The sequence below is a fragment of the Phalacrocorax aristotelis genome, chromosome 6 (assembly GCF_949628215.1).
Source record: "Phalacrocorax aristotelis chromosome 6, bGulAri2.1, whole genome shotgun sequence".
NCBI lineage: Eukaryota > Metazoa > Chordata > Aves > Suliformes > Phalacrocoracidae > Phalacrocorax > Phalacrocorax aristotelis.
Genome location: NC_134281.1, coordinates 13455550 through 13480377, shown reverse-complemented (window position 1 = coordinate 13480377; position 24828 = coordinate 13455550). Strand labels below are relative to the sequence as shown.

Here is a 24828-nt window from a genome sequence, read left to right as displayed (position 1 = left end):
CATTAGCCATGCTCCTGCTCCAGTAATGTTACTCTACCATAGCAGGCTTATTTTCTAAGGTTAATAAGGAATGTGTTCAGGCACTTGGAGGGAAGGGAGCTCTAGCTGCCATTCTCTGTGTAGATGGGACTAGTGTGGTTGATAAATCCTTCACTGCCTCAGGCCTTGCACATGCAGGCTGCTCCCTTAGGAAAGAAAGTAGTTCAAGGGGTACCATGGGTGTTCTTTGGATGTGATTGAAGCAGTTGGGCAGAAGAGATTTTCTCCAGCATAGTCTCACTAACATGAATTTTAACCCCTCTTAATTTCAGGGTTTTGCTGTCAGGTATCTTGGTGGGCAGGTAATGGTAGATGACCAATATTTTTTTTTTTTCTGACTACATGTGCCTGCAAGTGCAGGCAAAATTTTGCCTTGTTGCTTGAACACATTGAGTAGTCTTATCTGCTTTCTGTGCAAGAAATATATCTTACCTGGGCATTTTTAAACTACAGTAAAAATCGACATCTTTTTAAGAGTGGGCAATAAACTTCCAGATAATTAGGCTAACTTCATACTATTGCTCATTGGCCAGCAGATGTTGCTGTTGAGCTTGGTTAGGCTTCGCTGTATAGTTCAGCAAGTCATTTGCCTATTTTAGGAGCTATGATGCAGACTGATTTGGAAGTAAGTTTCCTGCTTGATAATTCATGTCATCTACTAGTAAGTCAATATACTGTCCAGAGACTTAAGGTACATCTTGTGCACGTGGGTGTAAATAATAATATTAGAATGTCTTTGTTGAGCTGTACATTATTTTTTTCACTTCGTGACCAACTCTGAATTCTTACAAAACTTTCTGCTTTCTTTAGCAAAGAAGCTTTGATTTGCTTATTTTTAAAAATCATTTTGGAGGGAAGGGGTTTGTTGGCTTTTTAAGTGATCCTTTAAAATACCATGGTGCAAATAGGGTCTAGTAAACAATCTATTAACAGCATATCCTCATTAATAGCCCTTTGAATTTAGGATCTGGGAAAATCTATTACCTGCCTCATGTGCAGAATCTGGGAGATAAATTACGTTTCTTATTCGGGGTCAGAACCACTGCTCAGCCCGATGGCTGCTCTGTGTATTGGTCTTGCAGACTCTCTGCTCTGCTCCTCAGTTCTTTGGCATGTGATTTTAGCTGTGGTACTCCTATTTTGGAACTAAAGATTTTTAATGTGCATTTTTGTTGAATGGCAGTGATGATGTCTTTGCTCAGTTCATACTTTTACCCCTGCTGTGTCGAGAGCACTTTGAAAGCAGCAGCGAGTATTTCCTGAAGGTGGCAGTGAAGGGACACCCATGAAGACTCCTTTCCAGGGGTGGACTGGGAACTGCTGAGCCCTCAAATTGCTTGCATGCCAATGAAATGTCTCAAAGTTGATGCTTATTTGTTTTCATTCTGACTCTAGCTTCTCCAGGAGTTACCATAATATTTTTCAGGATGAGTTTACCCTAAGTTTTTGAAGTTCATTGGTTTCTAGAGAAATACATCATTTGGAGTTGTGAGGCCACTCTGTACTGACATAATTTACAAACTGGAGATGCATGTTGAATCAGCCTGCTTCTGTCTCTCATTTTCTCAGCATGCTTTATGGGGCTTGCTTTCATGCTTAAGTGCATAGATCTAGCAGCTTGTGAAATTGCCGTGTATTCAGGCTGCAGAGGGGAGGACAAGGTTGTCATCAGGACAGTGCAGGTTTCCACACAAATGAGGTGGTATGTTCTCAGGCAGCTCAGCGATTTGGTCTTCAGCTCTCTAGTTGGTTTCTAGTAGTACTTCTTGGAGGGGTAGATAATTGCTGCTGAGAGCAAGTTTGGTTTTGGAAATGGTGGGAGGAGAGTGGCAGATGCTGTCCAAATGACATCTTGTGCTCGCTATCAAAACTGATGTTGCTGCCTCTGTTCCTCAGATCCTCTTTAAGATTCACTCTTTTGACCTACATCCTAGCCTTCTAATTAGATACTACCTACAAAACCTGGTCTGTAAAAAAAAAAAAAAAAAAAACCACAACAAACAAAAAAAACACTAAAACAAAAAATACCCCTATAATATCTGTGTCCCTTTGACTATGTGCAATCAGACTACGCAGACAATCTAAGGCGGCTTGTACTGAAAACCACTGAAGTTTTCTTTCAGTGGAAGTTTGAGATGTACATGCAGTGCTTTTGTAAAGGCAGTATCTCAGGTCACTGTTTACTGATATTTTAAGTTTCTGACTGATTTGAGTGATTTGGAGTTTAAAACAAGGATGATCTAGCTGGCTTTGGACTAAATGAATTATTGCTTTGAGGGCAGAATCTTCTCTTGAGGGAGAAGTTGGTCGTTGGCTGGAATCCCTGTAGATTTTCAGGGTGGAGATTTGTATCTTTTCATCTGTTTTCAAGAAGGAGAAATAAGGGTTACAAAAAACACTTAAAGGTTCAGTTAAGATTTATTCTGGCTGCATAACTGCCTCCCATAATAACTTTAATATGCATCATCCTGAAACTCCTAATTGGCCCTGGTGTTGGCAGGGCTTTCAGACCTAGCAGAATCTCCAATGTTCAGCAGCTTTTAGGAAGGAATGTAGCCAGAGAAGCACAAAAGATGAAATGGCTGCCTTATAAATTCTGACTGACCTTGAGAGTCCTTGTTTTAACAAGCAGGAGGACGTTGCTGAGAGCCATTCAGACGAGAGCAGTGGTGGGAGTGTGTGTAGGTGTGCAGTTGTTGAGGCAAGAAGAGAGGATGGGGGAAGACCTCATGGGCTTGGTGGAAGGAGATGGTTTGTTGTGGGCTGTGTACCTACATATCCTGTTTCTGTTGTTGGTTGGAGTCTTGCCTGTACTGACACTGATTAAAAATAGTGGTTTTTTTTCTGATGGCGGCTTGTGGGGGTGCGCTATGGAAGATCTGTGGGTTGTATTAAACTGTTTCTTTAGAGCTGGTATCTGTATTTAGGAAATGATCCCAGTCAGTTGTTCCTCTCTGCTTAGTGACTGACTGGTCCCTGTGTGGGCGCTTATTGGATGGATCAGAGCATGCATGACCGGGGAGGCCAAAATTTTCTTTAGCTTCTTCTCTGCTCTCCCTGCCCTGTGCCTGGGTGGGAGGTGGAAGCCTGCCAGGCTCTTGTGGTGTTGGTGTCGTATCATTTTTATGAATGATGGAGGACTGTCACTCTCGCTCTCCTGGGTTGTCGGGCACCTTTTGCAGACCGTAAAGTCCCTTTAAAACAAAACATTTGGCTTAGTTTATTTCATTCCATTAAGTAATTTCACTGCTAATGCATAATTATCTACAGCAGTGACACTTGTCTATGCTTTAATTATCGCAAAGCTGCAAAATTCCCCCTCCCCCTCCCTGGAAGTTGTCACTTGTGCAGGGTGGTTCTGCAGAGATAAGTGTGTAATACACTGCAGTGCTTTGGGTCTCTCACAATACTCAGGCAGTTGCTGATTGCTAAATGTAGGCAATAGAAGAGTCAAGCATTTTGGTCTCCATCTTCTATTAGTGGCTCTTATCCATGTGGAGTGAGAGACGTTGGGAAGGAAAAAGCTTATCAATACTTCATAATATGGGCTTGAAGATAAATATGTGAGCAAGAGCTGATTGGAGGCATTAAGCTTACAGGTGCTAAGAAAATTTGGAAGCACAAGTATTTGTTTTTCTTCTGAAAAAAATGTAAGAAATGAAGCATCCGTGATGCTGAGCAGAGCCCAGGAGGCTGACAGTGTTCGAGAAAGATTCTTTGTATTTCTCTTTTTCTCCCCCCCACCCGCTTTGTTACCAACTCTGTTTTTGGTAAACATCCCTTCCAAATGGCAGAGAGCCCAGTAAAAGTCTTTGATCCAGCCAGTCATTATGAAGAAATACAACTGAGTTACAGGGTATTTACTTCTAAGTTGGGAGAACATACATACTCAAGTGAAATACCTGTGATTTCTTAACACCACACGCTTGTTTGTTAAGGAGTGATTTTGTTAATGGAGGACAAGATCAGTCCTATCTGAACAGAGGGCGTGTGGGCAATGTGATAGTTGTGTCATTGGAAGGTAAAGGTCTGTTTGGGAACTAAATGTTCTTTAAGAGATTTCTAAAAGCTTGCAAAAGCTGAATGAGGAAAAACTGGAGGGAGCTCATAATTGCACTTGTCTAGTTTCACAAGGCTGAGAGAAGTGGGTTGTAGACACCTAATTTAACCTGCAGTGATGCACTGAGGTTTGTGGGTGAAGAACACCTGGAGCATGTGTCAAAAAGATAGCAAAGCTTGAGAGGGACCAGATAGAAATGAGTACAGGATGAGGAAGCAAAGCCTGTTTATTATCTTATAATAAATGGAAATGAGGCCATTTATTGGTGTTATCTACTGGCGGACACGTTCGGCCAACTACCTTTGTTTGGAACTCTGACCAAGACGTGCAATACGTAATTGTGTTCCAGCTTCCATCCTGACTTAATTCTTAGGATTTAAATTACTCTCTCTCACATACAAAAGCATTGAAATCTTTTTGTGTATTGTTATGATGAAGGCAATTTCTAGTTGCTGACTGTCAGGAATGAGGAGGGGAGGGCTATACATCTTGTCGTACAACACATCCTCAGTCGCTGTGTATCTGCTGCACTTGGCTGGCAGCAGTGGCACCTGTTTGAGCAAGGTTTCTTTAGTCTAGAGGTACATTGTATATTTTCTTTGGCCCAATGACGTAGTCTTAAGTGTGTCACTTGAAGACATCACAGCTTGCTGAGCTCTAAACATTTCCATCAATCTTATACTTATTTTCTGTGGTATTTATCACCATTGTGGTTTTTCGTACTTTTCAGATAAGTAGACTGGCATAATATGATCATCAGTTTGGTGGCTTTTTTCATCTCAGGAAAGGATGTTATATTAAGAATTGTACTTCCTACAGGAGATTATATACTCACCCCACAGTAATTTAGTCTCAGAACTTTCTTTCTGGGAACCGGAACACCACTGACAAACTTCAAAATTTCTCCTTTCTAAATACTATTGGTTGAAATACTTTTCATATCTGGCAATGGATGCTTGCATAGAAAGATTTGAAGTGGCAGAACTAATACCCAGAACAATTGCTTGGGTTTTTGTTTTTGCTTAAAGCGTGCTTGAAAATCTACCCATAAAAGCACGGAAGTAAATACTGCCTTAATTGTTTGGTTTTTTTTTTGACTTATCTTGTAAAAACTGCTTGCTAGGTGTGGAATTTCTGGAGCCGTACTCTCACCTTTTTGTAATTTACTTTGCAAGTAGGAACAGGATGAGATGCCACTCTTAAAAAATATTAGTTCATGCAAAGATACAAAGGAAAATGGGGAGATGAGAACTCCATAATGGAGGCGATGGGGCTGATTGCCTCAATTGTCTTGGCTGACGTGAGTGAGATACAACATGGAGAGCGCATTCCTTATCCACAGGCCAAGGGAGACTGGGCATCATGGAGGAGTTGCTGGGAGAAAGGGTGAGTGAACGATCCCAATGGAGCACATGTGGGAAAAAAAACAGTAACGCAACCCACAGCATACACTGTGATGCCTGGGATTGGGGGTAAGAGGGAGAATGGCACTTCCTGGCTCTGTGTGCATGTGTGATGCTTTTCCCTCCTGTGGGTTTGTTGACAGGTGTGGAGAGAAAGGATCCCAGCCTGGCAAGTCAGCCGCCAGTGTGGCTGATGATTAATTGCCCTTTTTAAATTGCAATTATGTCAGTCTTAGAACCCGTGAATATTAATTCCCGAATTGCTGCTTGAAAAACCGAGTGGTGATGAGATGGGTCCATTTTACTGATGTTTCAGAAGTGGGCTAAGTGCTGCAGCCAAAAGTTTCTATTGAAAGGAAAGGCTGATGTGACTCTGCATTGTTTTGTGCCTGTCTTGCCTCCTCTTTTTCAGTGTTTCTGTTCCCTTCTTCAGAATCCTCTTGGTGCTTACAGAGTTTTCCACACTGACAGTAGTAGGTGGCAGGCTGACACCTAGAGTGAGTTAATCACTGCAAGCAATATTAGTTTCCTGGATTTGGTGGATGGCTTTCCACCATTGACTGCTGCTTCCTGAGTCCCTTAGAGACTTAAGAATGAAATAGGGATTGCTTTTTTGCTGCTCCAGCTCTTTCACTTAATCTGAAATGTGTATAACCTTTTGTTCCATTATACTTAGATCCTTTGAGATAATTTTCTGATTGTGCCATCTTGGAAGGATATTAACAGGCAAGCATCAGTACACTGTGACTGTTTTCCTTTCAGTAATCTACGTAAATACATGGAAGATGAAAATCTTGGTTTCTTCTGCGGTTTGGGTCTCTGTTATCAGTCATGATCCTGTCTAGTATTTTCTGCATGAATCAGGACAAATTATTGCATCTGGCTTGTGCTTTCGTTTTCTTGGAATAGTAGTTATCTCAAGAAGTGTTGTCAAGATGTGCTGAGACTCACTGAGATCTTTGAAGGTGAATAGTATGGTGCATTTCTAGCAAACAAAAATAAAACCCCTCAGAACCCTCTGGTGGTTTAATTCTTGATGCTTTTTTTGAGTTATCAAACTGACTTATGGTTTTCAAAAAACAGAATTAGATGGTGGAAGTTGTTCAAAAATTGCCTCCACTGTTTGTTCTTCTTTTAGTTGTACATTTTGTGTGGCTGGTAAAAGTTGACTGTTGCCTGAAAAATTTTCAGAATGAAGGCACTAAAGAGCTGAAAATGTTGGGCATGTGAATGCAAACTAACTACTTGGTATTTGGAAAAACAGACTCTACTTGGTGAACACTGAAATCAGAGTGATTTTTCTTTTTTTAAAGGCTGAAGTGATACTGTTCCATTTTGGCACCCTTGGTGTTTTGTGTACAAGAGAAGAGGGCCTCGCAGGAAAATTACATCCCATCCCATGAACTAATGCATTCATATTTAGGGATATCACAGAATGGTGGGGGTTGGAAGGGACCTCTGGAGATCATCTTGTCCAACCCCCCTGCTTGAGCAGGCACACCCAGAGCAGGGGGCACAGGACTGTGCCCAGGCAGGATTTGAATGTCTCCAGGGAAGGAGACTCCACAACCTCCCTGGGCAGCCTGTTCCACTGCTCTGCCACCCTCACAGGAAAGAAGTTTTTTCTCATATTGAGCTGGAACATCCTGTGTTCCAACTTGAGCCCATTGCCCCTTGTCCTGTCGTTGGGCACTATTGAAAAGAGCCTAGTCCCATCATCCTGACACCCTCCCTTTAGATATTTATAGGTATTGATGAAATCCCCCCTCAGTCCTCTCTTCTCCAGGCTAAACAAACGCAACTGTCTCAGCCTTTCCTCATATGGGAGATGCTCCAGTCCCCTGATCATCTTTGTAGCTCTCCACTGGACTTGCTCAACGAGTTCCACGTCCTTCTTGAACTGGACACAGTACTCCAAATGTGGTCTCACTAGGGCAGAGTAGAGGGGGAGGATAACCTCTCTCAATCTGCTGGCCACACTCCTTTTAATGCATCCCGGGATACCATTGGCCTTCTTGGCCACAAGGGCACATTATTGGCTCAGGGTCGGCTTGTTGTCCACCAGCACTCCCAGGTTCCTCTCAACGGAGCCGCTTTGCAGTAGTTCAGCCCCCAGACTGTACTGGTGCCTGGGGTTTTTCCTACCCAGGTGCAGGACCTTGCACTTGCTTGTTAATATCAGCTTATTAATTTTCATTATTATGTTTAGCACTTAACTTTCTAAGTCCCTGTTATCATTCTGTTCAGACATCCATCATTATAGTTACTGTCCCACTGAATTAAAGGCACTATGTGATAACCCCTGTGAAAGCAAGGGATGGGACATGCAGGTAACAGACAGCCACTTCTAGTGTCAGGCTGCTAGGGAAAGGCTAGAAGAAAATTAGACGCAGCAGAGAATAGGAAAAAATGCTTTCAATTTCTGCTTAGTGTTGTCCTTTCCTGGAAGAAAGGCATATAGCAGGCAGTTAAGTACACTTTGGTAAACACTTTATACTGGCCTGGAAGGGCATCGAGGGCAGCCCTAGGACAGCAGGTTTGGTGCTTCATTCTGGATTTTCTGTTTTCCCCATTTTTCGGTTTTTACAGTTTAATGGTAACTTGCTTGTTTTCATCAGGCCCTTTCATTTTGGAAGGCTTCAAGCAGTCTTGTATTGCTACTGTTGCCCTTTGAGGTGAAAATGAACCATTTCATTTTATGAAACAAGGATGTTGAATAGACAGCCCTTTAAACAACTGAGTTAGCTTTCTGTCACTAGTTCTCGTAGTTTGTTTGTGTTTTTTTTTTTTTAATCCTCCTCCTTCCTGTTTCCCTGGTGCACTTTGTCTTAACTCTGGTGTAGCAACCACTTTGTCTAGTGCTTAGTTAATGGCATCTAAGCATGGCTGTCAGGTGAGGAAGTGGTCACTTTTATTACACCTCTGAAGAGGTATCAGACCTGCCAGCATTTCTGGCTTCTCCAAGAGACCTTTTATTGGTACAGAGAGTCTGCGCTTAGAAACCTGTCTGCAAAATGCACAGCTTTCAGTAGTGTCTGGCTGGTACAGAAGTTTCCATTGCATGTTAGGTCTAGAGCAATCAAAAGCTTCAGCCTCCATTTCTGTTGGAGTAGTGTCTGTTTTGCCCAAAAATGCTTTGAAAGCTTAATTTTGTTATCAGGAACTGACCTTCAGTTTCACATCCTTAGGATAGCATTCCCCAGCTAAAAGGCTACTCTAAACATTGATTTTAATTAATTGACATAGCTTTCAAATAGATGTTTTTGTACTTAAATTATTCTAGTAGAATTTGTTTCCATAGGACTCCTTAGCAGCACACATCACAAACTCTCTCTACAAGATACTGCTGAGACACTGCCTGTTCTCGGCGGCAGCTCAACAGACAAGTACGTAGCCTGCTGCACAGTGGTATACGGTGTGCACACTCATTCTGTTCACACAAGGTGCAAATATCAACTCTTACTCAAGAAGTGCCAAGGGAAAATCATGTTTAACGACTGCGCAGGCTCGGAGGTGATTTCTGGCTTTAACAACATGTCTAATTATCTAGCAAGGGGGAATGGTATGATATTCCAGTGATTTATCCTGAAAAGGAGTTTAAGGATATCTGGCCAGGAACCAAAGGTTCACATGCAGAAAGTCAAGGTGTTTTGGAACAGAATATGTTGATTGTCACCATCGTGTCAGTAATTTTGATTGTTGGGGACTGGGAATGGAAACTAAAACTTGAAATGTCTCTTTGCCTTGCTGTAAAAAAGAATTGACTGTAGCTTGTCATGTGACTTAAGAGAACAACCAGTGTTGTGGAAAGCTTGGGAGGAGAAGGCAGCCCGCTTTTGTGCGTTAACATGCTTGCTCTGCGTGTGTGTTTTTTTTTCCCCCAACATCATGGTGATAGACCTTGTCCTTTTTACTTGGCAATTGCAGTGCTTGTGAGTTCAAGGTAAGCTCCTCTACCTCTGGGGCTGTGGTCTGAAAAGGATCCTGCTCTTACTGCTCAAGCACTGTGACCAGCATGAAGAGGAAGGTGGGGGCAGGGGAAGATGACTTCAGCTGCTGCCTGTCTCATTTCTGTCAATGTAAAGAGCTTTACAGAGACAAGTAATATTTTGCAATTGAGTTTCTCTTTTAAAGACACTCTGATGCTAATGTTGATTTAATAAGGTTCTCTCATTCTCTCTCCTTGCTTAATTTGAAACGTCTAATTTTGTGCTTCACAGTTCTGAACACAGAATTAGTGAGGGAAGAAGAGCCGGAGGCAGGGGGAGTAGAGTGCCACACCAGAAGTTGCCAGGGGAGATTGATTCAGTAGAGAGAAGAGGTGCAAAAGGTTATATGACCAGAGTTCGGAACAATGTGATGGTGCTACTAATGAGAAGGAAAGCTTGATCCTTTAAAATGTTTTAAGGTCTCTGTGGGTGTATAACAAACACTAAATGGAAAAGGGAGCACTGGAAGGTTGGTTTCTTTGAGTGAATTTTTCTTTTGATTTTATATGTATGCAGTGTGTATATATTATATGACAGGCAGGAAGGAGAATATTATGAGATAAATAAGCTTCTAAAGGTTTTTATTTTAAAGGTTGTTTTGATAAGTGTGGCATTTATTTTCAAAAATGCTGAGAGGTTATGAGAGATTGTGAACTTGATCTTGCTAATTTACTTTGTACCTGAATGGTGAATTTTTTTCTGCTTTAATTTTATGCTTGTGGAAGAAGCTATGGACATCCTTGGACTTTTAATTCCTTTATTGTGTTGGCGATAAATGTAAAGTCCCCAAAACCATAGTGCCAAAGTATTACCTAAAATATTGTACAAATAATAGTAGTAATGCAAACATTTTCCTTTGCCTCCTGCTTTGTCGGTGTACCTGTCCTCTGCCTCTTAGGAAACCACTCTTATGCAACAGAGGTGAATACTAATTTGGCTCTTGCTTGAGTTGGATGACAGTTCTTCATGCGACTGAGCGGACAGTGTAAAGGAGTACAAGTTATGTTCAGCTTAGTTTTATGATAAGCTGCCAACACGTTTCATTGAAAACCTCATTAAATCACAATTAAATCCACAAGAAGAAAATAGACCATCTCAGTGAATACATGATAGATGAGATACATGGTTTTCAGTGCTGACCGGGGGCATAATCTGTTCCTCGCTGTTGGAGCTTGGTGAAAGCTGTGCTGAAGCCCCACCGGAGGCTCACCAGAAAACTGTCCCAAGCACTGCTAGCTGCCTGTGGGTGATAATCTCCACCTGTGTTTCTTCCATCCCATGGCCTTGGTCAGATAGAAGTATTTCTTTCCTGCCTCAAACTCCCCTTCCTCTTTCTTCTCATGTTGTTTCTGGTAGTAGGAGCTGAACTTCTGCCAATGACTTCTGCTGAATTTGATAGCTAATACTGGATTGTACAGAGTTATCTCAAATATTTGGTTGGGGAGTGCCCTTGACCAAGCAGGCCTGCGTAAGGAATGAAGTTTTAGGGCCAACTGTTAATATAGATTCTAAAAAAGCCCTGAACCTGACTTGCAGTGCCTATAGTGACTAGCCTTCAGGAATATTTATCAACTCACTTGCCTGTCTGGTTATTTCTAGTCTACTGCACTGGTCAACTTATTTGATCAATAAATCAATCAACAGGTTCTTAAAATTACTTTCATTGACTTTGGAGGTATAGCGTACAAAAGGAGCAACAGAAAGTAAATGATTTTATGTGCCCCAAGTATAATTAGAGAGCAAACAGGGTGGAGATATGTTTGTGAATAGGATCTGCTACAATAAATACAGCAATCCGTCTTTAGGGTTCTGTGATACTCTGAATTGGACTGACTCTTTCAATTTGCAAACTCATGAAGCATGAATCTTAGCTCTGTCAGGTCATCTGACTGCTATATTTAGAGCATATACTATTTTAAAGCTAAATTTCAAGCTTCTTGCTTTTGATCAAAAGGTCCAGGAGTAAATAATTCTCCGCTTCCTTAGCATGTGACATAATTTTTGAGCTTCAGGAGTTCCACTGAGAGAGAAATGTTGTGGGTTTGGTTTTTTTTCCCCTAAGGAAAATTCATCAAACCTCTTAACTCTTCCTGCTACACTCAGTCTGTACCCTCTTGGCAGCAGCAACACCTGGTTTGTGATCCTTGCTGAGCGACTAGCAGGTACTGCTCCTTCATAGGAAGAGAGACAGGTCCCGTTTCCCCCCCCCCCCCCCCCCCGGTTTTTCCAAGCTATCTGCCTTGAGCAAGAGTGTGTTGCATTGCCCAGTAAACAGGCATCAAATCAGCGTTGAATTCTTGTAGTTCTTAAAAATGTTAAGCACTTCCACAATGTGGAAAATTGCTGTTTGCAAATAGTCCTATCAAATGGAAATCAAAATTTTGCTGGCAGTGATATAGCTTTGCGAGGTGCTCTTGATACAATCATGTCCTGGAGATTGCAATATAAAAATAAAGAATAGTTTTACAATAGCCTGAAATCAGTGTTGTTGCTGAATCTACACTCTTCATTTTGATTTCATTATGATACACTCGGACTTCATTAAAAGAGGCAACCTTGCAACATTTTCTCTGATCGCAGCCTTGTGAGGAGCCGAGAGTGCATGTATTTGAGAACCAGTATGTTCTCTTCCTAAAACACACAGTGGGTTGCAAGTGCTTTGCAAGCAAGAATCAGAGTCCCTAGTGGACATTTTTCTATAGCTCAAAACCACAACTTAATTGGCAGCCTTTTCATAACACTGACTGTGGCCTAGGATGTAGGGAATGCTGCAGGTGAAGACCAAGGTACAGTTTCAGAACTGGTGGTAGGGAGATTTAGTGCCGACTGCCTGTCTGTCTCTAGTGATCACAGAAATGAGGGGGATTGCAGTGAAGTTCCTCACTTTTATGTGTTTTTTTTTTTTTTTTTTCTTTTCTGGGCAGTCTCTGGTTAATCTTTCTACATATTTTGACTCCATTTTGCCTGTAGGTAACACCTTACAAAGCAAGATTGTGTATGTGTACTAGCCCAGACCATGTATTTTAACTTGAGTCACCTGTGCTTTTTGTCATCCTTTCTGTAGGCTTTGGAATCCACTTGATTTATACTAAATGTTGATCACCGTATGTCTTTCCCACAGAAAGACACCAACCCTGTAACTGTGTAAAGCATGCTTTGCATATGTCTGGGATGAAAGAGCAGGGAGAACAGGAAAATTTACAAGACTGTCAAAGTGGGTAAAAACGTGAACTGTGATGTTTGAAAGTGCACCTGACTCTCCACCTGCAGAAGGATTCATAGAGACTGACAGGGGATGCGTGACCATGACTGAAGCCTTTCAAGAATTTCCTTACTCAAGCATGCAATTAAGACAGTCTTTGTGTGTATTAAAGAGCAGCCCCAAAGTCAACTGTATTTCTCTTAAACTGTATAATATTTGAGATAATATCTTTGTAAATAAAAAGAAATGAAATTTCTAATCTTGTGGCAGGAACTCTGTATTCGCTGTGCTACACTGAACCTGTAACCATTGGCTGGTGCCTGTAAATATCCATTTTGTTCAGAGGCAGGTAAAAATTGCTTGTAGTGTCTGGGAGCAAGTGTGGGAAGGGAATTCCTTCTGTACTCACACGGTTCATAATTTTTGCTGGTTAGAGGCACATGGGTTGATTATGCATGTCATCTTGATTTTTTGCAAAACAGTGGTCGTGTTTGAAGTACTATGTTTGACTCGGAAGCTAATATATTTGGTATTTAATAATCTGGCAAGAGAAAGCTATGTCCCCATATGCATGCGCAGAAATGAGACTGGGATGTAGGCATGCATAACTGTTGTTTTCCCTCTTCTGTCCTATCCCTAGACAGCCATATGCCACCCTTAGGCTAGCATAATGGGAGTCTGTATTAATGATTGTGAGCTAGAAATAATCCAAGAAGAGTTGAGTGGCCTTTGATTCTAGCTTTATGAGAAAATACCTCGTTGACTCAGTAGGGTCTGAAATATGTCCTGGGATAGAAATTCATAATTAATATAGAATTTCATGGTGCCCTCTTTTGAGATTTTTTTTTTTTTTCTAAATTGGTCAGGGACTTGGAGATTATGTCTAACAGGCAGAGTAGGGATTTAAGCAAGGAGGAAGAAAATTGGAGGGAGTTGTTGACTCACCTGCTATCAGAAATCAGCATCTTAAGTGTACATCTCTAGAGAACCTACACTCTCTAAGATTTCTACAGACATTGAATGCCTTGTCTGTTGGCAGCCTACAAAATGAAAACTGTATGGATGTATGCATGTATAGAAGTGGTGATGGGGAAAAGGAGAATGTGGGAATGGGCTGAAGTATTAAAGCAAGCAATGAAAGTAGATGGTTTACTTTGGATTTTTAAAATAAGTTTCTCTTTATTTTGTTTTAAATGAAAACTATCAGCTGTCAGCGTTGCAAACCTATTTGCTGCAATGCCATACATATTAGAAGTGCATTGGTCCCTGAATCATAAAAGGGCAGAGGGTTTTTCTGCTGCTTCCCATCTTCATGTTTATAGAATTGTGTATGCTCTGTATACATTAGAGTTGAGCAATTTCATCACAGCCTTTCCTCAGAATTGATTGCTGTTCAGTGTTTCTTCCTGTTTCCTCTCCCTTGTCAGTTGCTTACATCTCCGACTCTTGTTACATTTAATATTGATACTGCTTTAATTTTCCACTAAACTGGAAGCGTTTAAGGGTCTGGAGTAGATACTGAATGTCTAGATATATTCTTTAAATGCTTTAATTTCTATCATCATGGAAAAGTTTAGAGCTGGATTAATACTGTAAGAAGAAATTACTCTGCTCATTCAGTGATGAAGTCTGGTCATCAAGATGTTAGAATATGTGCTGCAGAGCTCTTCAGATACTGACATGAGTGCAAAAGTTGTTGCCAGCAGCTGTCTTGGGTTTTGGGCACCTGCTGCCTCTCATTTCTCGCATCTCCCACTCTATCTTCCACTCCCAAAGTTGGCAGCGCCCCTAAAAATACTCTGTATTGCAGTTTTTAAGTAGGAGATCTCTACCAAGCTGGTAGTCTGGATTCCTGAGTCATTGGTCACACTATAGTGAAATTAGATATATGACAGAGTTATTGACTGTGGCAAGGTAATGGCCATCTAGGGTGAAGCTGGTTCCAGTCCTGTTACAAAGATGTTGCCCCTCCTAGGGCTGCTGCTTTATCATGCTGATCCCTTCCTCCCTCACTGCCACTTGCAGAGCTATGTTTCATTGCTCACTGCCATTTTTACATTTGCCCAGACCATGACAGCCATGAGTGATGTGCCCGTTATGGCAGTCATGTATGGGTGATGTGGTGAATGGATTTGGGAAAAGATGCTGGAAATTGTCTGTATGTGTGAAATACTAATTTGATGCTGTATTTTTTGTTTCATTGGAAGTAGCGCTGTTGATACATACGTGGGAAAGCATCCCCTGCCTAAATAATCAGTGCTCAAATGTGAAATTTTCAGAAGCACAGATGCATTACCTCACTCTGTTAGGAAGCAAGGAAGCCACATGTTGCTTATTTCTTAAACTTTAAAAGTACTAGCGGACACACTGTCTTTTATTATCAAAGTTGGTAAATGCAGGTCTGCAAAGAGATCGTGGCACATGCTTAAGAGGTAGCAAAACTTAAACCAGTAGCTCTCCTGAATTTTCATTTTTGTGTAAAATTATTATATTTTATTTAGTCTGTGCTTCACTCCAAATGTAGTTATTTTTTCCCAACAAGCAATATGTCCTACTGCATCTACACCTCTTTTAATTTTCCTGTTTCCATTCAGTGGAGTGTATCTCTCTATTCTTGGAGTAATTTTTCCCCTTTCCTGCAAGTTGACAAAATTAAAGCCTTTAGCAGTACCTGCAGAAGAGATGCCCTGTGGTTACTAACAGTGTTATTCTTAAAACTGTAATTCTGATATTGTGCACGACATCTTGCAGGGGTATAAGAGGGATCACCTATTGGTGATAGGGCTGATTCCTTCTCCTTCCTCTCTTCCCAGCACCCATCCAGTGCCACTGAGTTAGTATCTCATGTTCATTTTGTCCTGCAAACATATGTCCACCAGGAATGTGACAGTTAATGGCTTAGGCACCCCAGAGATGACAGATGTAAATCCGGTGAAGAGCTACTGGTGTGCATGGCCTACCTGCTTGAAATAATAACATGTACCATAAAGAGCCCTGTGTTCCTCCTGTCCATCTGCTGAGGACGGACAGCCTTGCAATTGCTAAAATGTAAAAACAAAACTAAGCACATCTGTCCTGACTGTAAAAAGCAGGAAGAAAAATGTTATTCAAATCTGGCTTTTGTCAAGATCAGTCAGTGATTACTGGTGAACACCTGTTGTGTATTGGTTTGTTCAGCCAAGGACTTGATACTGCTATATCAAACCTGTCTGTAGAAAGGGGGGAATTGGCTTCCCCAGTTGAACTGTAGATGTTTGGTTCCAGCCCTCTCAGCTGTTGCAAAGGATAAGGATGGGTGACACAGCTAATGACACATCATCCCTCAGTTACCTGAAGTAGTCGCTCTGTGTCATTAAAATGATGGCAGATCCCATAAACACATTGCACTCCACTGTCTGCTCCCTCTGGCACAGAACTATGACCAAGAGGAAGGTTCCTCCTGCACTGTCAACTCCTCTCAAATAAATATTCATAATAAAAAAGGCCAGCCTTTCTGAAGTTCCTGCTTAGTGAATGTGCTGCTGATTGAATGTAGCCCTGAGAGGCAGGGAAGGCTTGCAGCCCCTGACAACAAATGAGAGCCGTGGCTGCCTTATAAACACCTTGGCTTCAGAAGGAGGTGGTTTTGGGCATGAAGTGTTTATCATCTTGTACTTGCTTTGCTGCTGCTGGGTTACTGTGTAACTAAAGAGTACTGTTTATTTAAAAATAAGTAAATAAGAGGTGATAGTGCTGCCTGCTTCATCTGCTTGTATTCATACTTAAATAGGCTTGCTGACAAAAGGAGGAGCATGTGAAGGGGGCTTGGGTTTGGCAGAGGTTTGGACTGTGCACTAAAGAGGTGTTCAGTTGCCTATGAAGGGTAATCTGTTTGGAAGTCTGATCAGTCACTTGGCTTTCTATTAGGAAGCACTCTTTAAAATTATTCAGTAAAGATGATGACCTGCCATGTAGGTCAGCTTGTGTGTTCAGAAATGCCCTTGCAAAAGGACACTTGTTCTTTGCAGGTAATTTCAAAACAGCACAGTTGTTGGCCACCTCCTTTTGAGTATGCCCGGTATTGCCATGTTTGTTGGTGCATGTTGTGGATATCGGCACCTCTAACATTGTACAGCGCCTTGCGTGACTCCCTGAAACTGGCTGCTTCACAGCTGTCTTTGCGTAGCTTCCACCCCACAGGGGGATCCTGCAGCAGTCTTTGGGGGCTTTGCTTTGCTTTGTTTTTATTTTTGGGAATGCATGTACTTTTGTTTTGCTTTAATAGCACAGTTCCCAACAGGGGACAGCACTGCACTGCTTAAGATGCTTGTAATTTTTAAAGGAACTTTTCTAAACTTGTCCTGAAAGCTATATTGTGCAGCAGCAGGCGGCCTCCATAAATCACTGATTTCTTTTTCTTCTCTTTCCCTTCCCTTCTCTCTTGCACTCTCTTTATTCCAAGCCTGCGGATTTGGACGCCTGGGTAAGCTCTCTTTTTTGTCTGGATCTTGCTTATTCCAAGTGTCATGTTGTTACTGTGTGCGTACAGATTGTTATTGCTGAGCACAGATGCAGGATTTTATTTTCTGTCATTACATTTTAAAAGGTGTTCAGCTAGAAAATTGCATATTATTTCCTCCATAAAGATTTTCACTGGTTCCTTTTGTGTAGCTTGCAGCTGCTGAAACCAAACTTGATCTGGTGATGTGTGTTGTTGGCTGAGAGAGTAGGAGAAACAGGAGGAAATGAAGGTTACACCAGTACTGCTTTTTAAGGCCATGAGTCTGCATCTGGGTTCTAAAACAAAACAAAACCCTGTCACCTGCCTTCAACAGAGTGAAAGGACAAAAAACCTCATGTAGGCCTCGTGTTTGGAATAGTGACTGCAGGTGGCTCCACAGTAGTGGTGATATTTCTGCTGATGCAAGTGGAGGTTGTGTCAGGGTTCCCCCGTGGTCACTTGTCTGATACAAGCCTCCCTGTAAAGTTCTGCAGTTCAGTCTAAGGCATGATGTGTGCAAGCTGCTTTTTGCTGTTTTGGTGTTGCCCTAGGCTTGGTCAGGAACATGCCATCTAGCTGATTTTGGAGCTAGTTCTGTTCTTCAGTGCACTGCTGTCAATCCCTTCTTCTAGTCTTGGAGCCTTTAATGGCATTTAGTTTTCTCCCCTGCCACCTGGACTGCTACCAGGACTGGAAGAGGCATGGGAAAGCATGAGGTATAAGAATTTGCAGTTGTGAAGTGTAGCAAGCTGAGGTACCCAGCCAAAACATCTCTGCTGTGCTGCTGCAGAGATGTTAATACCTTTGAGGGAAGCTGGTAACTCCTCCCAGCAAAGACAGGATGATGTAGAAACAAGGCATTTGATAGAGGCTTAAGGACCTTTCCTTATCATTGTAGCTTCTTTCCCTGGATTGCCTCCGACTGATTCTCTAGGCGTCATCTCACTAGTTCGTCTGTGACTGGTAAATGTGTTTTGCCAAGAAGATAAATATTTTTGCAATAATCTTGCCAAGTGCTGTGACTTGCCTTTGAGGAAGTTCTTTATAGATTGAGGTATGGACCTTTCCTTCTAGCTTGACTTGCCATTTACAGAGAGAGGGGCGTGGTTTTTATTTTTCCCTCCAGTAAAGTCTTCTCTGTGCCCTCTCCCCAAATCCCAGAATCCCAACAGTATTGCAGAGAGAGACAGCCTGATGGTTGCCGTCAGCTGTGGGCTGTGCTATTGCTGCACTTTATTCCTGGGTGCCACATTCCCTGCTGTAATTTGACCCTGCCAAGAAACCCTTTTTTTTCCCAAGCAGATTTCCTTCCTAGTTTTCATGTTTAACAAGGTGATGAGAAGGGACCATGATTAAAAATAATAAGAATCTGGTGATATTTCATGGTGGGCAAAGCCGAAGCTAATCTGTATGTAGCTAGAGTGAAGCCCAGCTCTAGATCAGTTGCACAGTCTGATGCATTGCATGTTGGTGTCAGTTTAGGACAAGGCTAAGAGTGTCTGGCTTTGTTCATAGAGAGTGAACCAATAATATTTCATTACCTCAATTAAGAGGCTTGTAATATATTTCTTTTGGCCTGCCTGTCAGCTAGCAGGCTAGTGCTCGAATTCTTTAGTTGAGCCAGTATGTAATGCATAGCTTTAGAAATGTGCTTTCACAGTCTGTTTCTAAATGGGTTACTTGATAAAGGGAGAGGAGGAGGCAGGGAATCATACATGACTTTGCCCTAGCTTTGTCACTGTTCAAAGCAGCACTGAGATAACCTGAAAAACTTTGGGCTCTCGAAGAAGTGTAAAGATAAAATGTAGGCAGAATTTAAAAGAGCCCCAGCCAGTCCATGGATCCATGCCCACGGAAGCTGCAGTAGCATGCTAGTAGTGTGTATTTACTGTCCTTTAGTAAGAATTCAATGCCTGTAACTTCTGACACCATCACAGAGAATTCTTGAGCATTTCCTGAATGTATCTTACACCTAGTTTTTGTACAGAGGGCAATTGCCTATTGCATACATTCTCTTTTGCAAATATGTGATGTCCCATGCTACTTTTCTAAGTTTGGGGGGCATTTTTCATGTGTTACAATGAACTACAGTCTTCCTCCCCTCCCTCCCTTTTGTTTCTGCCTTCATACTCCTTGGATATCTCGCTCTGCTGTGTTCTACACAACAGTTTCTTGGATGCCATCTCTGGACTTTGGTCATCTCTTGCATGATATGTTCAAGCTCAGAAGTAGCTTCTGCAGCGTGGACGTGAAATGCAACTTTCTGATATATGATTTTCAAACCAGTGTGTTATCACGCCTGTCTTCTCCTTCCTTCTTTAGTTCTAAAGGTGTTTGTGAAAAGTGTATCTGATGCTTTGTTTGGCACCTGCAATCTCAGTCCCCTGTGAAATTGTAATCATCTCCAAAGCAGCCAGTTCTGTCTGGGACATCACAGGCTTCTGACTTCAGGTAGGGAATAAGCAGCAGGACTACAGGAACACTTAATAAATATCTTGTATTCATACAAAATGTCCCTTGTTGCCTAGCCCAGTTTGGAACAGTGAATATTTCAAATGACACATGCTCTGACTGTACCATTCGTACTTCAAACATCATAAAGTGTACTAAAGTTTCTAGTAATAACAGCTGGGGATAGAGGGAAACAGAAATCAACTTTCAAGCAGATCTGTCACAAATGGAATGTTTCTCAGTATATTTCAATGCACTGAAACGTCAGCACCTCTTGAAAACAAGCAAGTCATTGAACATGTTTGAGTTGTGAGGAAAAATTTTCACTGCAACCTCTGGTTCATCATACAGCTTATGAGTGATAAGTGAGACATAATGGCAGATAATATGGGAGATATAACTTAGAGGGAAGAATGGTGAGTATACTGAGGTCATAGCCTGCAGTTGGGAGATCTGGTTTTGATTCTTTGATATCAATTTTGAAAGCCCCTAGGGAAGTCACTAACAGAATGTCTCTCTGCTGCAGGGTGCATTGGTATGGAGGCATTATTCACTGTGGGCATCCCAGCTCCAGTCATGTCTGCTTGGTTGTCATCATACAGATCAGCACACCTCTAATGTGTCTGTCTGCATCTCGGCCCCCTACTTGAGACATTAGGTATTCGGTTTGTGTTCACTTCCAGAGGTGTCATATGGGTAAATGTCCTGAATTTCTTGGTCAATGAAGTCAGGCAAACTCATAGGTTGAAAAGATGAGTGGGTGTGTGGGTACATGGATCCACATCTTGCCAGAAACAGAATAAAGCCTCTTGCCCACCAGTATTGTTACACATATTGGTTTTGTGCTCCCAGAATAGTCTGCTACCCCAGGAGAGTAGCATTGCCGCATAATTAATGTATTTAGATTAAGCAGAAATTTTCTTGTGTTTTTAAGAGTTCATCTTGTGATTTTTTTTTTTTTTTAATTATACTTCACATGAAAATAACTTTTTGTCTGAATTGTGCAGAGGGGTCAGTACTGTGTACTCTTCTTTCTTTTCCTTATTTATTTTCTCCTTAAGGAAATACAAGTCACTTGTTTAATAATCTGATTTTATGGGTGTTATGCAGAAGATCAGCAGGAGAATCAGGGTCCTTTGGTCATCCACCAGACCACCCTGCCTGCTTACATCTGTTTCATTTCAGTTGAAATTGCGTAGTCTTTTTCTGTACAGAAGATGGATATTGGTTCAGAAGGATAGCTATGGTTCTCTTATCAGAAAATGGTAATAATTTTGGCACTTACAAAGTACCCATCAGGGCCCCTGTTGTTGCTGTGGTATCTCTTTGGTCAGGCTACACGTATGGGGCAGCTCATTCTCATCCCTCTCCCCATCCTATTTCAGCTCATTTGCAGGCTGAAAGATACATAGCAGCTCTGGTTAAACCAAAGCTAGAGATTTTGCCTTTAATCAAGTGTCTTTGAGAGCAAGAGGATTTAGATATGAGTCTATAGTGCTTGTGCCTTACTGTGGTCCTGTTGGCTGGAATGACAAACATGCAAACTAAAATATTTCTTTTTTTTTTTTTTAAGCAAACAAACAGGCAACACTATCACCACACCCCTACAACCCCCCTATTTCATATACTCCTTTTCTTGCTTACTTATCAGCTGTCTCTCACTGCCTAGCTTAAAAATCTCTTCTAAGCCCTATTATACCACTGTATTTACAGCAGCAGGGGAACAGAAAGAAGGAAATGCACAGCAACTTGCTTTCAGATGTAATTTTAATCATTAACAATGGCTGTTGGCCGTAAAATGACAGGTCTGAGCCCATGGGGATGTTTCTGTCCCAGCTGCTTAATCATATTGGACCAGCATTTTCTGTGATTGTACCATCATCATTAAAAGTTAAGAGCAATGCTGCTGGGATGCTATAGATTAGTGTTCCTGTTAAACGGACTGATAATTCTGCTTTTGAAAGGTCTTCTGCCTGGTGATAAGTTATGTGGCCCCAGAGATTTTTGGGGTGGGATGGGGTAAGAAAAACAAGCGCCATTCTTCTTGCCATTGTTGCTTGTTATTTTTTAACTTAAAAATTTTGGTTTAATTCCATCAATGCCATGTTTTCTTAATGCTAGTTCAGTTTAGGGGTGGGAATGCAAAGAAGTGCTGCTGGTTTTAAAGAGCTAAAAGGCAAAAGCTGTTGCTGTAACCGCAGATGTTTTTTATTTAATTGAGCACTGATTAGTTGATGACCAGGTTATGCTTAAGCATATACTTGTACACCAAATTTGCTGTTTTGGTAAGAGTCACGCTTGTACTTGGGAAGATGGAAGAGAAATTCTCTGTCACCCATCTCCTCTCTGAATCTGCAGCACCCAGCCAGAGGAGCTCGCGGGGTGCTGGTGGTGTATGTACAGGGAATGTGTGGAGAGAGGTCTTAGTTATCAGGGTAGTCCTATGTGTGTCCGTAAAAGCAAATCAATGGTCAGTGAGAATGTGTGTTGCTATAAAAATGTTATAATGCAGCCTTCTATTTTGGATTTTCCTCATGATTGTAGGGATGTGTTAAATCTATGGAAGTTTTCTGACATTCCAGGGAGCAAGTGTTTATAAAGTGGAGGTTTATTTTTAAGGTAAGGCAAAGAACATTAAGTGGAGTAATAAATGTCATGATTCGTGGAAAAACAAAGACTTGGATAAGGTGCAATTCTGAAAAAGGCAATAGAAAGGTGTCATATTTCTATGGTTATAGGTTTCATTTAATAAGGAGAAATAAAATCAAGGTTACAAGTTTGAGTATGATACTAATAAGAGCATTTGAAACTTCTGTGAATAATCCAAAATGAACTGCAATACTGTAGGTTTGCAGTTCCACTGAGAGGGATCCTGTACGCTAGTCCTGAGCAATGACTTTTTAAGTTCTTTCCAGTCCGCATTCTACGAGCTTTCCTTGCACTCATTCACTCCTTCTAATTTCTTCTTCTACTGAGGTTCTTTTCCTCTCCTTAGGCTGTGGAGCTGCAAAGCAGGGAGGCAGAGTTGAAGCGGCAAGAGGCCTTCTATAAAGAGCAGTTGGCCCGCATTGAGAGGAAGGTAAGGCTAAGTTGTCTTTTGTTTGTGGACTTTGTGTGCTAATGGAATTGGGTGCGGATCTGTGTGGATCCAAAGAGTAGAGAAACAAGAAGCATTGTGCCGAAACCCGGAACTGTTAGTTCCCAGTATCTGTCTGCCTCACGCACCTTACATAGGTAAGTGAGGAAAAAGCTGTACAAACCAGAAGTTTTGAGCAAGTTGCATTTGAAAGATAAGGGGATTTTAACTGGATGTTTTTAAAAAAAGAGTTCTAGTAGTTCAAACTTTATTTTCTTTTTTACAATGGGGTTTAGGTGAAAGCTAAATTTAAGAAGTGCCCCGTTTTTATTCCTTTTGTTAAAAATCCTTTCCTAAATAAAAAAAAAAACCAACACCCACAAATCTTGCTATAAATATGAATTAAAGTTGTATTATTAATTTTTCCCTGGGGAGCCCAACAGTTCAGAGAGTGGTGCTGCAGTGCACTGCCTGCTTCTTGCTGGATAAGCCTTTGAAATGAACATGATTTAAAGAGACAGTGTCAAGCATCTTTTACGCCTGAAATGACCTTTGAAAATCCATTTAGGGATTTGAATCTCTCCCCTAAACGTGGGATTTGCTTCTCCGTTTAATTGTTTACCATGATGAGTTTTTAAAAATTGATGCCATAAAAATAGGAACAGCCATGCTGTTCCTTACGAACTAATGCGTTTTTCACTTCCTGGCAAAATGAAATAATATTATAAGTAGTCTTTATTTTTTAATAAATGCAGAGAATAATCTTCTCCAGTTTGAAGCAATTAGACCTCCTGACAGGGAGTTGCATACATCCGACTTGTAGTTGTGTTATGTGACTAAAAAGAAATGCAAACAATGAAAAAGGCAGGGTATAAAAAGGCAGAGAAATCAGTCAGCTTTACTACCAACATGTATCATGATGGTGAATATGAAACATGAGAAAACTGCAGATTATAGAAATGGTAGGGAACTATGGGCACGTCTGTTCCCCTTCTCATTTCCTGCTACTGCATGATTGTCCATGCAGCATTTTTTTTAAGCCATTGATGGTAAAACATGCCCATGAGCAATTTCACATGATACAATTTTGCAACACTTTAATCCATACAGTTCATTAAAAAATAAACTATTAAAACTACCACTCAGTGTTGCATTCAGATTTTGAAATTCTATTTCTAGATAATGGGGATTGTTCAGTGAAATTGCAAACAATCTAGCAGCTATCGTTCTAATTATCGCAGTTGTCCATATGTTCATATGCAAAGGGAATTTTTGCAATTTCTTGGTCTCATGCTGTGTGCTTCTATTATATTCTTCTCTCCAGTTCTGGCTTCATGAAGCGGAAACTGCAGGGAAAATCTGTATGTGTGTCTGTCCTTTATGGACAGTAGAGTGGGGAGAAGTTTGTGTCCAGGCTGCATTGTCCTCTTTCTGAAGTCTTTTGTTGTATTTTGTGTTTCCCTTTTCAGGTCCATGTCTCTTGCTGCAAGGTAACTTTTTAAACAAGGTGATGGATATTTTAGTGCAGGATCTTCTCAGGGGAGTAAGGTGGCTTGCCCATAGTCCTATTCAAACTGCAGAGCTGCATAGGAACTATCTTGTAGTTCTTACGTGTACAAAAGCAAGTAGATAAAAAGGACAGGTTTTGTTTCCTCTCTTGAAACACGAGATAGTTTCTGACCCTTGAACACTAGCATTTTGCTGGTAATAAAATAGAAGAATGCCTCCAACCGTTAGTCTAGATTGGAGTGGGAGGTGGTGGGGGCTAGAAGGGATTGGAGAGAAATGTACTTGAAACAGTGTAATAAAGCTTAATTGTATTAGTTTTGAAAAAGGTTTTCTATCTTCTCTGTGGATAATTTTATTCCTATAATGGTTGGAAAGATGGAAAACACAGCACAGAACAATCTTTTTTATTAGCTGTTGCTTTTATATAATTCTGCTTTTATTTGTTGAATACACGCAGACCTTGACATTTATTTATTTATTTTTCCTTCCACTGTGCTAAAGCCTTCCAACTCAGGCATAGATGTATGTGTGTATGTGCATGTATACATTAGAAAAAAGCTATAGGTAAGGGGATGAGGTGGAGAGGAGCTCTGAAATAGAAGTTTGCTTTCTCCACTGT

General features: G+C 41.2%; 1 protein-coding gene across 6 annotated transcripts in view; it reads left to right on the top strand.

Moving 5' to 3' along the window:
• The window catches only part of CHCHD6 (coiled-coil-helix-coiled-coil-helix domain containing 6), a 117803-nt gene that overhangs the window by 17892 nt on the left and 75083 nt on the right, over nucleotides 1-24828 (top strand). For 4 of the 6 annotated variants that reach the window (XM_075096013.1, XM_075096009.1, XM_075096012.1 and 1 more), the window contains exon 5: nucleotides 22620-22703. The exons of the other annotated variants lie outside the window; for them this stretch is intronic. In XM_075096013.1, the coding sequence (XP_074952114.1) occupies nucleotides 22620-22703 (84 nt within the window). The remainder of the gene's footprint in view (nucleotides 1-22619; nucleotides 22704-24828) is intronic. 6 annotated transcript variants of the gene reach the window in all.